At 39.0% G+C, this 14494-nt stretch overlaps 1 protein-coding gene across 4 annotated transcripts in view; it reads right to left on the bottom strand.

Annotated features, from left to right (window-relative positions):
* Nucleotides 1-5: 5 nt before the first annotated feature.
* The window catches only part of LOC137389918 (GATOR2 complex protein WDR59-like), a 62697-nt gene continuing 48208 nt past the window's right edge, over nt 6-14494 (bottom strand). For 3 of the 4 annotated variants that reach the window (XM_068076098.1, XM_068076100.1, XM_068076101.1), the window contains 7 exons: nt 10304-10444; nt 9332-9580; nt 7165-7316; nt 5919-6117; nt 3109-3148; nt 1306-1408; nt 6-687 (listed from right to left, as the gene is read on the bottom strand). In XM_068076098.1, the coding sequence (XP_067932199.1) occupies nt 312-687; nt 1306-1408; nt 3109-3148; nt 5919-6117; nt 7165-7316; nt 9332-9580; nt 10304-10444 (1260 nt within the window). In that variant the 3' untranslated portion in view covers nt 6-311. The remainder of the gene's footprint in view (nt 688-1305; nt 1409-3108; nt 3149-5918; nt 6118-7164; nt 7317-9331; nt 9581-10303; nt 10445-14494) is intronic. The other variant, XM_068076099.1, reaches the window with a different exon arrangement.

The raw sequence follows: 14494 nt of genomic DNA, 5'->3' as shown, positions 1-14494 counted from the left end.
ACCCTCTTTCTAACGTTGCTGTTGTTCAGTGATTAGGACTGAGACCGTTGTTTCAGACATGTTATTCAAATAATGCAGTTGTTACAAAAAATACATACAGTATTCATGATTGAAAAGTGCCACGACCCTGGTAAAAACTCAGTTTTATAGCTGCACGAATGAAAAAAAGACATGAATATTATATGATTGACACAAATAGTACAAATAAATTAATTTATGAAGTGTATCACATAAAATTACCTAAAAATCTCAGCTTATCGGCAGGACAATATGCTCTGAAATTTGCTGTCTTGTCAGATGATTGTAAAGAGCTAGTACTCCACAGTGTTGTATGCAAGGCAAGGACAACCACACCCTGTTGGACACTGCTCTGATGCCTCAAACCAAATACGCATGTGCCGTACATGTCCTCCATGCCCACACTCAAAACACAGAATGGCACCGCCCTTGACACCAGACCGACATAAAGCACACTGAAGTGCGGGTGCAGTCTGACAAGAGCAACATGCATTGTTGTACATTTTGCCACACCGACCACAGCGCAGCCCGATAACAGAATTGTCATGTTCCAATGTAACCGTTTTGAGCAGAGTAGCACGAACGTCGAGCAGACTCCAGCGATAAAGTTGGTCTGCATAGGTTGTCTTGAATGTGTCATAAAGATGACCTTTTTTCGATTCCAGTATTCTACAATTTTCAATCAAGTATATACACATCCATAAGTTTTTTTAATCAAATGAGACGCAGAAACTAAGACCGGATCAATGACATACAATTTCACCATAAATGAGTTGCTACATAAGTTACGAGCGACATTCACTTAGCAATTGTGACCATATAGAAATACAATGAGCCTGCACAGACTTATTTGGGAGAGGCCTGTCCTTCACCATGCTATATGTATTAACAAGTGACTGGCTCATTGTCATCATATTTGTAACAATTTTAAAAATTAATTTTATTTTCAGCTTTTTAATTTTTGTCCTTGCAAGCAAGTCATCAATAGAGAATCGGAAGCTTGAGAATGGCGACAGCTAGGTAGTGCGAGGAGTTGTGATACCAATGCATATCACCCACGGCCGGATGGAGAATACCTGTCACTACTCAACACCACTATTGTAGTAGTACGTGATGCGAACATCACAATAACACACCTGCTGGGCCTATCAAGCCTTTGAAGAATTCAATTTTCAACATTTATCTTTGCATAACCAATTTCAAATGTTACATTATACATGAATATCCGTCAAAAATCTCCTCTAGCGTTTCTCACAACTGAGCCAGTTAGGACACATTACTGCTTACTGTGAATATGAACGGTGTTTTTGTAACTCTGTTTCAGCATCAGTATACGGAGTCTTAACATCTTGTAGAGATCCATTATGACTGTCAGCTCGATACCTTGGTGCTGTAAAAGTTGTACTTTTCAGCTATCATCGACTACCTTGAGGCGTATAGAACAACTGACAAACATAATAAAATTGAAATAATGAGAAATAACCTTCAGCAACTCGCACAAACTACATGATCTAGCCTGGAGACACAGGAAGAGCTAATGGATTTTATGTATAAGGATTTGTGACCACTAATGGGAAAAAATAAATTATGCTGGCAGCATCTACACAAATACTTGAAAATCAATGTCAGTTCAAATGGAGAAAATTAAGTGAATATGGCTTTATAAGCTACATATATTTGATATTTGTCAGATAATGTGCATTCTTGGATAGTATGACCCTAACAACACACAATTTGTATAGACATGCAGAACCTCATAACCGTTCCGTAGTAACCCTGCACAGCATTGCGAATGGGTATGGCATAAACAGCTTTTATGTATTACAATGAAAAGTGTACGCATAGCCACCACATAAGATGGATATTGACTTACCTGATTCCACATTTTGCACTGTGTATACAAAAAACTCAGCATGATGCACACCACAGATAGATGCACACTTTGAAAGTTACACAGCGTGTATAGTACACTTGACCTGTTACATAGTATGCATAGCGCAACCCGCATGATTCAAATTAGATATAATGAAATCCAGAAGTTACAGACAGTGGAGAACGAAATTACTTGTTACACAGCTGATGAAACTCATACCTGTCTCACAGAATCTATAACAAACATCACTTGTCACGCTGCATACGTATCACTCCCACCTGTTGCATTGAATATATAGCGTGTTGTATTGTATATATTATATAATCAGTGTGTTACACTGCATATATAGCACACTCTACCTGTAAAAAGCATATATAACACACTCCATGTGTTACACTGTGCGTGTAACACACCCCACATGTTACACTGCATATATAACACACTGTAAACGTTATATAGCATATATAACACACTCCATGTGTTGCACTGTGTATATAAGACACTCCACATGTAAAAAGCATATATAACACACTCAATCTGTCAAGCACAGAGAACTAAAGCACTTGCTAACATATCTGTGAGGGGTTAGGAAAGACAGGTAAAGCAACAAACACAATTATGCAGGGAAGAAACACATCCATCTCCACTTACTCTTCTTTATATTTCGTCTCAGAGCATTCCATTCTTCGAGAAACTTTGAGTCACTCAAGTGTATTGTCTGATACGAATTGGTTTTCAGCTGCAGCAAAGACAGTTAAGTTGATGTTACCCTTAGTGGTAACGGCTGAAGGAACCGGATACCAGCTTGATAGAGATTGAGAGAGATAGTGAGAGGGAGGTAACTGATAGTTAGAGGTGCGAGTAATCAACTGGTAGAAATTGTCCTCCCATGTAAAATAGCATACCAGAAGGTATTTATGATGATATGCCAGTGCTAAACATGTGAGGACAATTACCATGGAATGAGCCGTTTGAAAGATGAAAAGTGTTTCCCCACCAGCAAAGCATCAGCGACAGTACAAAAGAGGATGAAGCGTGGACAGAGTAGGTCAACTCGAGGTCGCGGCTTGCAGCCATAGCCTTGTACCTCGGCATGCAACCTAAACATGGGTTATAAAGAAAGACTATGGCCAGACTTAGCAGACAGCTTTAATTGTGGGTCTCAGCAGCGCACCGATGACCCACGCTGAATCGGTTAACAATTGCAAGGCACTTACTATTAGTGGTCCAACCATTACTGAGGGAATCTGCATCAACCTATAACACAACACAGAACTCAGCTCCGCTCTCTTCGCCGCTAACACTGCTAGAGCATCAGATTAGCCTTTATAGCACAACATCACCAACAAAAACATGCCATAAATTTATAATCAAAGAGGCTTGAGAATCAGATAGTTGAAAAACAGCAATACGTATGTAAGAAAGCAAAGATAGTGGATAATGCAATGGGCAGAGATGGAACTAGAGGTTCCCAACTAACAGCTATGTAAATACAAAATAGACACAAGCCTATATTAAAATGTAGAAGAAAAAGCGAGCTATTATTGAGATTACGGAAGAGAGATGGGGATGAAGGTGGGGACAGAGGGTGGGGTGGAAGGAAGGTGGGGGAGAAGGTGGGGTGGGGAGAAGGTGGGGTGGAGAGAAGGTGGGCTGGAGAGAAGGTAGGGTGGAGAGAAAGTGGGGTGGAAAGAAAGTGGGGTGGAGAGAAGATGGGGTGGAGAGAAGGTGGGGTGGAGAGAAGGTGGGGTGGAGAGAAGGTGGGGTGGAGAGAAGGTGGGGTGGAGAGAAGGTGGGGTGGAGAGAAAGTGGGGTGGAAAGAAAGTGGGGTGGAAAGAAAGTGGGGTGGAAAGAAGGTGGGGTGGAAAGAAAGTGGGGTGGAGAGAAGGTGGGGTGGAGAGAAGGTGGGGTGGAGAGAAGGTGGGGTGGAGAGAAGGTGGGGTGGAGAGAAGGTGGGGTGGAGAGAAGGTGGGGTGGAGAGGAGGTGGGGTGGAGAGGAGGTGGAGTGGAGAGAAGGTGGGGTGGAAAGAAGGTGGGGTGGAAAGAAAGTGGGGTGGAAAGAAAGTGGGGTGGAAAGAAAGTGGGGTGGAAAGAAAGTGGGGTGGAGAGAAGGTGGGTTGGAGAAGAGGTGGGTTGGAGAAGAGGTGGGGTGGAGAGAAGGTGGGGTGGAGAGAAGGTGGGGTGGAGAGAAGGTGGGGTGGAGAGAAGGTGGGGTGGAGAGAAGGTGGGGTGGAGAGAAGGTGGGGTGGAGAGAAGGTGGGGTGGAGAGAAGGTGGGGTGGAGAGAAGGTGGGGTGGAGAGAAGGTGGGGTGGAGAGAAGGTGGGGTGGAGAGAAGGTGGGGTGGAGAGAAGGTGGGGTGGAGAGAAGGTGGGGTGGAGAGAAGGTGGGGTGGAGAGAAGGTGGGGTGGAAAGAAGGTGGGGTGGAGAGAAGGTGGGGTGGAGAGAAGGTGGGATGGAGAGAAGGTGGGGTGGAGAAGAGGTGGGGTGGAGAGAAGGCGGGGTGGAGAGAAGGCGGGGTGGAGAGAAGGCGGGGTGGAGAGAAGGTGGGGTGGAGAGAAGGTGGGGTGGAGAGAAGGTGGGGTGGAGAGAAGGTGGGGTGGAGAGAAGGTGGGGTGGAGAGAAGGTGGGGTGGAGAGAAGGTGGGGTGGAGAGAAGGTGGGGTGGAGAGAAGGTGGGGTGGAGAGAAGGTGGGGTGGAGAGAAGGTGGGGTGGAGAGAAGGTGGGGTGGAGAGAAGGTGGGGTGGAGGGAAGGTGGGGTGGAGAGAAGGTGGGGTGGAGAGAAGGTGGGGTGGAGAGAAGGTGGGGTGGAGAGGTGGGGTGGAGAGAAGGTGGGGTGGAGAGAAGGTGGTGAGGGTGGCAGCAAGGAGAGGATAGTTGGAGAGTAGGACGGCATCAACAATATAAGCGAGTACCATAGTTTTTGGACTATAAAACGCACCCCCTATATAAGCCGCATCTGCTTTATTTTACAAAAACCGATAATAAAACAATACATAGGCCGCACCTTTGTATAGGCCGCAGAACTCATGGCGGTGCTTTTGAACACGACAGCAACTTTGCTGTTTAAAACGGAACAGTGTCTAATGGCACTGTTTCGAATTAACCAACGCTTTTTAACCTAGTGTCTAATGGAACAGTACCGTTAGGCATTGTTTCGTATTTTCTTTCACCGCTAGAGGCGCACTAACAGCAGATTCTGGTTAATGCGCCCTAGCTGTAAAAAAAAGCCATAGATTAGCCGCACCTTTATATAAGTAGCATGGCTCAAATCATCAGAAAAATGTAGCGGCAAATAGTCTGAAAACTACTTTACTATAGTCTCCACAGTAGGTTTGAAGCTATAGCAAAGAAAGGTCAACCACATTAACATATGTAATTTATAAGAAACATTAAAATAGGAATAAACATTAAAATCTTGCTTAATGTTTATTCCTAAAAGATTTGTACAAATTTGTTATTTTGAAACAACTTATGCAGCTAATAAATGCGAAAAATTGAAAAAAAAACACTTTTTTTCTGCTAAGATGAAAATATTACATGTAAGATAAATGATCTCTACTCAGCTAAGAAATGCTCTAAAGACTCTCACGATTTTTTTAACAAGCCAGGAAAGCATCTAAAATGAACACTGTTGTGTCTGGCTTGAGCGAGCAATTTAATTTTTGGCTATTATGCTCCAGCAAAAAAGCAACTCGCAACAGTGTAAAGAAGATCAAGTTTTCCCTACAGACCCGTAATCAAGTTCTTCAGTGAAAGGAATCGGTGTACCAACTTGCTGTATAAGGAGCAGCAATTAGAGCAACAAGTTGAGGCAATCACATATTAATAAGGTGATTGTTGAGGATGGTGGATGCAGGTTTAACAACCGGATTTGTTGGCTTTGTTGGACTTGCACAGACATTGTCTTCACCGTTAGCCATAGCATATACGTTAGCCATAGCATATACGTTAGCCATAGCATATACGTGGAGCGATCAGCTTGGCAAACTCACGGTTGAGTAACTATGATAAGGCTGGTCTACTCACGCCTGAGAGGAAAGACTTTTCAGATGGAGAACGTCCAAGCGATGTAGAGGGAGATGTGCTGTAGACCTTCAGGCTAGACGAGCTCTTCTGAAGAGAAACAGACAGAGGTTTCTCAGGAGGTTGAGATGTTTCGTACGGAAACATAGAGACAATCATAGAGAGTGTCTGGAAGTCTCCGATGGCGCCATAGTGCCGAAGCCTGTGGGCATTGTCAACAGGGATAGTAATGGATTGATTACAAAGGGGTGCATGCAGGCATCTCTTCTTTTCTCATTGGTTAATATAAACTTGAAACAGCCAGCGCAAGCACAACCAGCGACTTGACCTCCATGGAATGACAAATGCCACCATAGCTACTGCCCCTATTGTCTATTACTACGTTGTGGCCAAACTGTATGTTTATGAAATTTGAAAGGGATCATCAATGACATACCGTAACAGCAGGATCGTCATATTTATTCTCAGTTCATATTACTAATACAAGCAGACATGCCCGGTATTATCAGATAGAGAAATACAGCTTGAGTCTCTAATTTTTTCATTCTAATGATTTTGAAACAAATACAACAAACAATTTAACAAAACAAAAATGCTAATAAACAATCTTTATTTATCTCTGATTGGCTAATGGGTGCAGTTGTTGAAGCGATGAAAGGTGTCCGATTAGCTCAGTTAGTTGGAGAGTTAGTCTAATAAATTGAGTGTCTTTGGTGCAAGATATACTCAAGTTGTCTCCATACAAAAATTGTATTAAAAAACTGTCTTTTTCAGACCTGGTGTTCCTTATGAGTATTTATGAGTGAGCAAAAAATTTCATTTGGGCCTAAAACCTGGGAGGGTATCAAAGAAAACCACATTCAAATTTTTCGATAGATCGTTTAATTAAAAGTTTATTGCTACAAAGGACATACCCACGGACAACCGAAGCCAAATATATATTATGTATACTATATATACATTTATAAATATACTATGTGTATATACAGATAACTTCTTAGCCCAGAACAAACACAATAAAACAAAAAGAGCTTTTTTAACGCTTTGTAGGGTGAAAGTTAAGATTGAGGCACACTGTATTGCAATGATGCCACAAATGCAGTAAATACTATCTTTGACAAATGACTAACGCTACGGTGTACAACATAAATGTTTCACAAGAGAGATACCATGTAAGAGTTATCGGCCTTGGACAATGCCTTGACCAGAAGCCACTGTTTGTTAGCTTAGATACCATGACGGGACTCACATTGACTTGATGAGACCTCTTCCAAGAGGAAGGTATGACCACGGCACCTTGGTCTCCAAATTATCTGAATCTGAAGCAAGTCGTTTGTCCATAAACTCTTCCAGAACCTTCCATACTTGATGCAAATCTTTCCGACCATATTTGACAGCCACCTACATCAATTCGAACCATTTGTTCGTACCATCTTCCAACATAATAACCAAAAACACATAATTGTAAAAGATATTGTCAAGTGTTGTAATGAATAGCAAATAAACGAATTTTATGAACAATAAGTTAATTTTATACATTAATTACAAATGGAAAGCATGGAGTTTTTGTGAAGTTTTTTGTATATATGTTTCTTCATGCTCATGATTTGTGGGAAACATCTTACATCCCATTATAAACCCAGTGATGATGTCACATCTGGTAAGTATAACGGAGTCGGTAAGAGAGATTAAAAGAGCTATTGTAAGTTGTCGGTATACGACTGCCTTGTGTAGATGAATAAAACGATAGTTTTGTAAATGACCTAAAAACTAAAGCTTATCCGCTACAAATTACACCTATTTACAATTGCATACAGGCAGTCCTGTGAACAATAACGAAAAATGTCAAAATAAGCCTAAAGAAGTTAAATAAAAGTCAAATGTACTTCTTAGAACCATTAAGGTAACCATGAATGTACACATCAGCTATGGCCAAATGGCGGATCTAAACCCCGATCTTTCTAGCCTCTTTTGTGGATTTACAAGTTGACTGTCAAAATTTTTTTGGAAGTATTTATTTTAACATTTCATTTCTTTATTGTAAATTTTTTTGGTCATTTATTTGGTCATCACCTGTAAACTTGGAAAAGTACCCAATAACTACTAGTCTAGCTGGAAGACTACTTTCTTGCTTTGCCTCAACTTACCTTTGTGAATGATTGTTTTCAGCGATGAATTTTGTGAAAAACAATCATAGAACACGATTTACAAATACTCATCTTTATGAACTTGTAAGAGTTGCTATAAGTAGCAGGAAATCGCGTTTTGATAGTATTGTGAAGTCCAAGACCACTCATAATTTTTCTCACTGATATCAGACATATTTATTACAGCAGACTCATTCACTGATCTTTAGTCAAATTATGTATCTACATTTTGTAAATAAAGTTTTTTTAAATTGCATTTGACGCTTTGTTTTAAGATATACACAAATAATTGCATGTTTATATATGGTTACAAATAAAAATGCATATCTGCAGCCGGTTGTGGATCTTTACTTTGGCGGATTTGGCTGTAGTGGATCCCGACAAAAACCATTTGGCCATGGCTGGTATAGATATTACGCATGTATGCTAACCTTGACATTATTTTGTTGGACATACGGTATCAGATGTTAGAGTGATTTCTACCATAGTGGAAGCATTGTAAGGAAATACCTATGACACATACAAATGCTAAATGAAAAGAGAAATCCCAAGAAAGTAAACATAAGGAATTAGTAAAACTACGTAACATCTACCACAAGTACTCTACAGTTGCCTAACATTTTTTTACATGCTCGTGTACACGCAATACAAAATGAAAAAGTTGAAACTAAATGCAATTGTCAAGTTTACAGCTATTATTAAAGAAAGCCAATAGAAAGTAGAGAAAAAGTCCAGGTGCAAGTAGCCTATACATATGCAATGAAAGGTGAAGGGGGGAGGGTTCATTTAACAACAGGTCTTGAGAAGGTAAACCCGTAATTAAATGAGGGCTACATACAATGAATGTAATGTTCGAAAACTGCGCAAATATCATTATTATTGATTATTATTGTTCTTGTGCCGGAGCACTTTCACTCAGCAGAAAAAAGAAATTATAACACTTGACGAAATTTGTTGAGTTTTTGAGCAATTAGTACTTCATGGAATTATCTCACCAGCAAAGTCAAGCATTCTAAAATATTGCAGTTTAACAGAGAGCTAAGTTTTGTTACAAAATGCCATATCATACGTATACACGAGTGCATGACCAGTTTAAAAAAAAAAATGGTTGACATACCACCTTCTCCTACCGACTTGGCTTCATATGGTGCAAACAGAGTGATTATGCACCGCCATATTTTAAATCTATCGTGGAGCCACCAAATTATCTAACTGATCAAACTCCCCACCCTCCACTCCAGGAATTGTGCTCAAAGACTAGACTATAACCTCGGCATTGTGTCTGCAGGCCTCGGCAGTTGGGTCTAGCCTGTACTCCATTGCCATGCCCTTGTTCACCGGTAACAAGGATGAAACGTCATATATACACACGGGTCCACTCTTTTCCTTCTTCTCCTTCACCTTGCTTCTGTGACGCTTGTAAAATGGTGTGCCGAGTATGCTGTCCTTTGGGGAACGAGAGAGTGGAGTGGAGAACATAGAACGAGACCGAGAGCCAAGAGAGAGCTGGCACTGCAACTACAATTATACAAAGAGACGAAACCGACCATGTTCAGTCTGCCTATTGAGTTATGCAAGCTCCAAGCATTCTAATCTTCTAAAACTGCCGACTATGGAACTAAGCTGATTTGAGCTAGGGTAGTCTGCATATTCTACTACGCCTTATTACATTTAAATCTATAATTTGTTACACGCAAGAATTTTAATTGTACAATCGACTATTTTCAGTCCAAGCAAGACACATGAAGACAACTAATAAATGTTTAATAAGCAAATAAAATTGTATGTGGTGTGACTATATTTGTACAGAATGTTATCTTCAACCAGTAAAAATTCGAAAACTTCCAGCTTTAGCCTACGTAGTCATTCAAAATTCTAATTCTACAGCTGCTTAGTTTATATATTTGAAATAAGGTCAAAAAGAGGATTAATTTAATATATAGTTTATGAATATTTACTGAATTTACTGAGTAACAATATTGTAAATGAGAATTTTTGTTTTCAGCAAAAGGATCCAGTTTATTTCGCACACAACTGTAACATCGGTTTGAAAGTATACACCGATGTGTTCAATTTGATAATCCAAAGCTTTCCACTGAGTCATTAAAATTTAACCAAACGGAAAAAATTACAATTTTTTAATATGACATCTGAAGCCCTTTGTACATTGGTTTGTATAAAATAATATTATGGATGCGTAGCTGAGATATTTTTATTAAAAATAACCGTTAAAAATCTTACATCATGATAGGAGCGACGGGTGGTCTGTGCTACCGGATGAACTGTACGCTGGAATGTGACAAGTCGGTCGTTACAGAAAGTTGCGCCGCATGTCCGAGGGTATGGGATGTTCTTGGTGTTTTGAAGCTGCATGGCTGTAGCCTGAAACAAAATCATTTCTACTATAGCTGGCCACAGACAGACGAGTCCTTAAAAATATGCCTAAACTACATGTACAGTGAAATGCTTATTTAGGATTGTATTATCATAGGAATACTCCAACATCCAGCACAAATTCTCTCTAGATATTTCATGCTAGAGCAGATGTAATGTAATTTCCAACACACGAAGGAAGACCCAAATTTTCTGAATGATTACAGTTCCACAAGCGAAGTGACAAGGCCGATGATAAGGTTAAACTTCCCCTGGTTTAAATTAGGGTAAGTAATCACATATACCTCAACCCTTTTGTCGGGGAATCAATATAAATGTCTTTAATCGGTGACGTGTGCAGACGAAATTTGCGTCTTTTTGAATGAAGCTGATAAAATCGTTGCCTAGTAATAAAGAAAAAGCATATCAATTTTATTAAATCCTAAATATTGTCGGCAACATATTTATCTCTGATTAACAATATGAAATGTGATTTCTAACCAAAAATGGATGACGGAGAACCAAGTCAGTGTGCAACTCGACATGCTGTAGAGTCAACTCCATCCACAAAAGAATGTTTTAAAGCATACCATACATGAAAAGTTGTTGTAATACACATGTGAATGAATGTTTATGTGCAAGAGAACTTGGTAAAACAAAAAAATTTGAGAATTCGAGTTCAAGCTACGCATGTTCATAGACTACCAGTTTATTGAATTTTCAACAAAAATTACAAAGCTTTAGGTTGTTTTTTAAGAGATTTCGACCCGGCAAAACGGTTGATCACCATCACTACTTCCAAATCTCTTCATTGTCAAGCCTATACTTCTACTCAAGTGTATTTCAAGGCGTGTCTACAGTAGAATATGCACAGCATTCAAGTTTTGTGGATAGACATCAAACAGTAAGTGACAGAGCCGTAGATGTCCTGGGCTGAAGACCACCACTCGAGACCTGTGTTTAGCGCTAGCGTGTTTAATTTATTGCTTGCACATTAGCTAACAACCAAGCTGTTGGTATTCAGTGCAGTTCTCTCACTGCAGCTGCTACGATAGAAAAGATTCACCATTCACCATACATATCTGTGTCATGATGTAGGCCTACATTTATTTTGGTGACTCGTACTTGAAATACTTTGACTTGCTGGGAAATGACATAAAAGTTGTTTCCGGTGGAAGTTTATAAAGCCGTCACTTAGTGACAGTACAAAAGCATCTGAACGCTGTTAGTTTTAAAATACTGTCATAAAGATATTTATCTCTAGATTACAAAATAAAAATAATAAAACGATATCAAGATAAAACGATTAAATGTAACGATCATCTAAAGGGCATTTCCTTTTGCCACAAGCTAAACAAAAATGAACTCGTGATTTCATCGCAAAAATTTAAAATGGAAAAAACCAGTCAGCAAGCTCTTCGGCTTTAGAAACAAAAGAATAAAAGTTTTATTTGATCCCGCGGTTGTCAGTGATAGTTTGACTGATTAATACAACAGTAATTCACATGATAGTAGAGACGCCAACCCTAAAAACTTGCAATATATAGAGAAAAGTCATGGTTATGATAGCTCAGACGTTGATAATGCTATATCCACTTGTGCTGTTGTGAATACTAGAAAAGTGCCTTAAAATAGCAACTCCACTACAACAAAAACATGTACTACTAGCTTAGTTCTAATACACCGGTTACTATTACTCAAGGATAAAAAATGAAGCAGATCTAATCATGCAGGCTGTCAATAGTTGGAAACATGTTACTGACTTAGATGGTGACAAGCCTTCCTCGCTCTACAATTTTTCCTCCTACTCAGGGCCCAACTTCACACCGCCTGCTCATACTTTTGATTACTTCTTCCTTTTTACTGAGCGAGGTGAAAGAAATTTGTCGAAGCTTACAGTAGCGGAATCTGACAAGTATTACGAGTTTACGCATGCGAAGATTAGAGTTCCGCAACTACTGTCCAAACTGTATTTATGGGAAGTCGCTACAGTGGAGCGATGAAAGGCAAATATTGGACTGTATTGGAAGAGTTTCATAAAACCTCCAAGAAAATAACTCACTTTACTAGAAAACAACACATCCAAAACCATCCAGTAAATATTAGCTCAAGCCATGTATCTTTATAGAATACCAACTTTAATGAATTGTCAACAAAAAATTACACGACTTTCGGACATTTTTGGGAGACTAGCGAATGGGTTGAAAATGCTAATTTTCAGACAACTCTTATCAATTCAATCATGCCTAATGTATGCTATAAGTATATGAAATGAATATATCGGTGTGTTAAAAGTACCCTCAATGAGAAAAGAAAAAACGATGTGAACAGATTTTACGGGAATGGCTATTAACACTTGAGCAATGTGAGCTCTGATTGGGCAGTTAGCTGTGTTTAGACACTAAAAATAAGACACTGTTTCATTTCTTGCATTTAGACACAACGACGGTCGCTGCACCGAGAAAGCAGAGGGCGTCGCAGTCTATACTAACTGTTTACAATAAAACCGCCAGAGCCAGAAATTTTTAGCGTTTATTCGTTATTGTAAAAATACCTCAAGACACATTAATAATAACACCTCATTTTACTGGTTATTGCTTGATTCCTTCGGTTTGTTACATATCATTTGTTTTTATATAGCTTTACAAAATGCTTTTGTCTCCATGTTTCAAGTTGTTGTAGGTTCAAGACTGTAGAGAAAATTACGCGACTTACAATAAATCCATATAAAATAATTGTCCTTACATAAAATCATGAAATGGCTTCAGTGTACTAAACAGATCTTGTTACAAAAAGAAGGGTTTTAAAACACAGAATAAATTCAATTTAGGAGTTATCATCTCTTATAAGATGACTGCGCGAATCCTTAATATGGCTTTAAGATAGTTGCTCAAGAGTTGCCGATGTCTATTCTGTAATTATGTATTCAGTTTCTACCCATATTTTGTAGCAATAATCCTGCACGGTTATGTATGTGAGAAATATCATGTTTTGTGGTACAAATCTGCAAGGAAAAAATCGGTGTAAATTGAAAGTATATTTTAAAACCAGTCGTAGAGTTCACACAATGGTTTTTATTTAAAACAGACTATTTTGTAAGAGCAGATAACCCTCAAATTGAAATTGCCAAATAAAGTGTTGAAACTAATCCAATAACCGAGCATAGATGCTGAAGTAAAAATTTGTTAGCAGAATAGAAAATTACGTTTGTAATTATAAGAAAGCTTGAAAATAAAAAATTATTTTGTCTATTTGAAAGGACAAAAACTTAAAGGTCATTTCCCGTTAAGAGATTTTTCATACATAACTGAGAAGTTGTAGTGATGTAATGACAGGCAGTAAGAAGACATGATCAATCTAACCTTCAACATGTCACTTATTTCAGACAGAACATCTGCCAAGTTTTATGCAAGGTCATCTGAATGCCATGAGCGATAAATTGAACTAAGAAGCAGAAATTATTCTTAAAGTTCTTAACGTCTTGAATTTTAAAAACCAAATGAGTAAATCAACAGAATCAATTTGAATAAGAGGAGTTTGATGGGTGTATCTAACATACAGAGCTACTTGTACTAGTAGAACTAGCTGAAATCAGAAAGTCTCTTATTAGGCTTAGTATGCTGTTACACCCTCCGCACTCATACTTCCTCAAATCTACTCATCATGAATACCAAGAAATGTCATCGCACTGATGAAACCGCTTGAAAATTTGCAATTGAAATCAGTTAGAGTCTGGTAATCTATCTTGTGGAGGTCAAACCAGTAACCTTAGAAGTGCAATTACAACGGTCGACTTGAAAAAGACAAATCTTGAATGATTTTGCAATACCACCAGCTCTTTCGCTACCATAAGCCGATGTATCGGCTTTCGCGGTAATAGATGTACAGACCGTAAGCCGATGAATCGGCTAATCAATAGGGTTTTACTGTTTTTTTCGATATGAAGCCTACACATACACCAATCAAATTTTGTCTCCAACAAAATAACCTTGTTGCCAATCACGTGCAACCAATCAAAAATCTTTTTCCTAAGCAATTCCATCTCTACTTAATTTTCAA

Source organism: Watersipora subatra, chromosome 3, assembly GCF_963576615.1.
Source record: "Watersipora subatra chromosome 3, tzWatSuba1.1, whole genome shotgun sequence".
Lineage (NCBI taxonomy): Eukaryota > Metazoa > Bryozoa > Gymnolaemata > Cheilostomatida > Watersiporidae > Watersipora > Watersipora subatra.
This window is presented reverse-complemented; position numbering and strand designations above follow the sequence as displayed.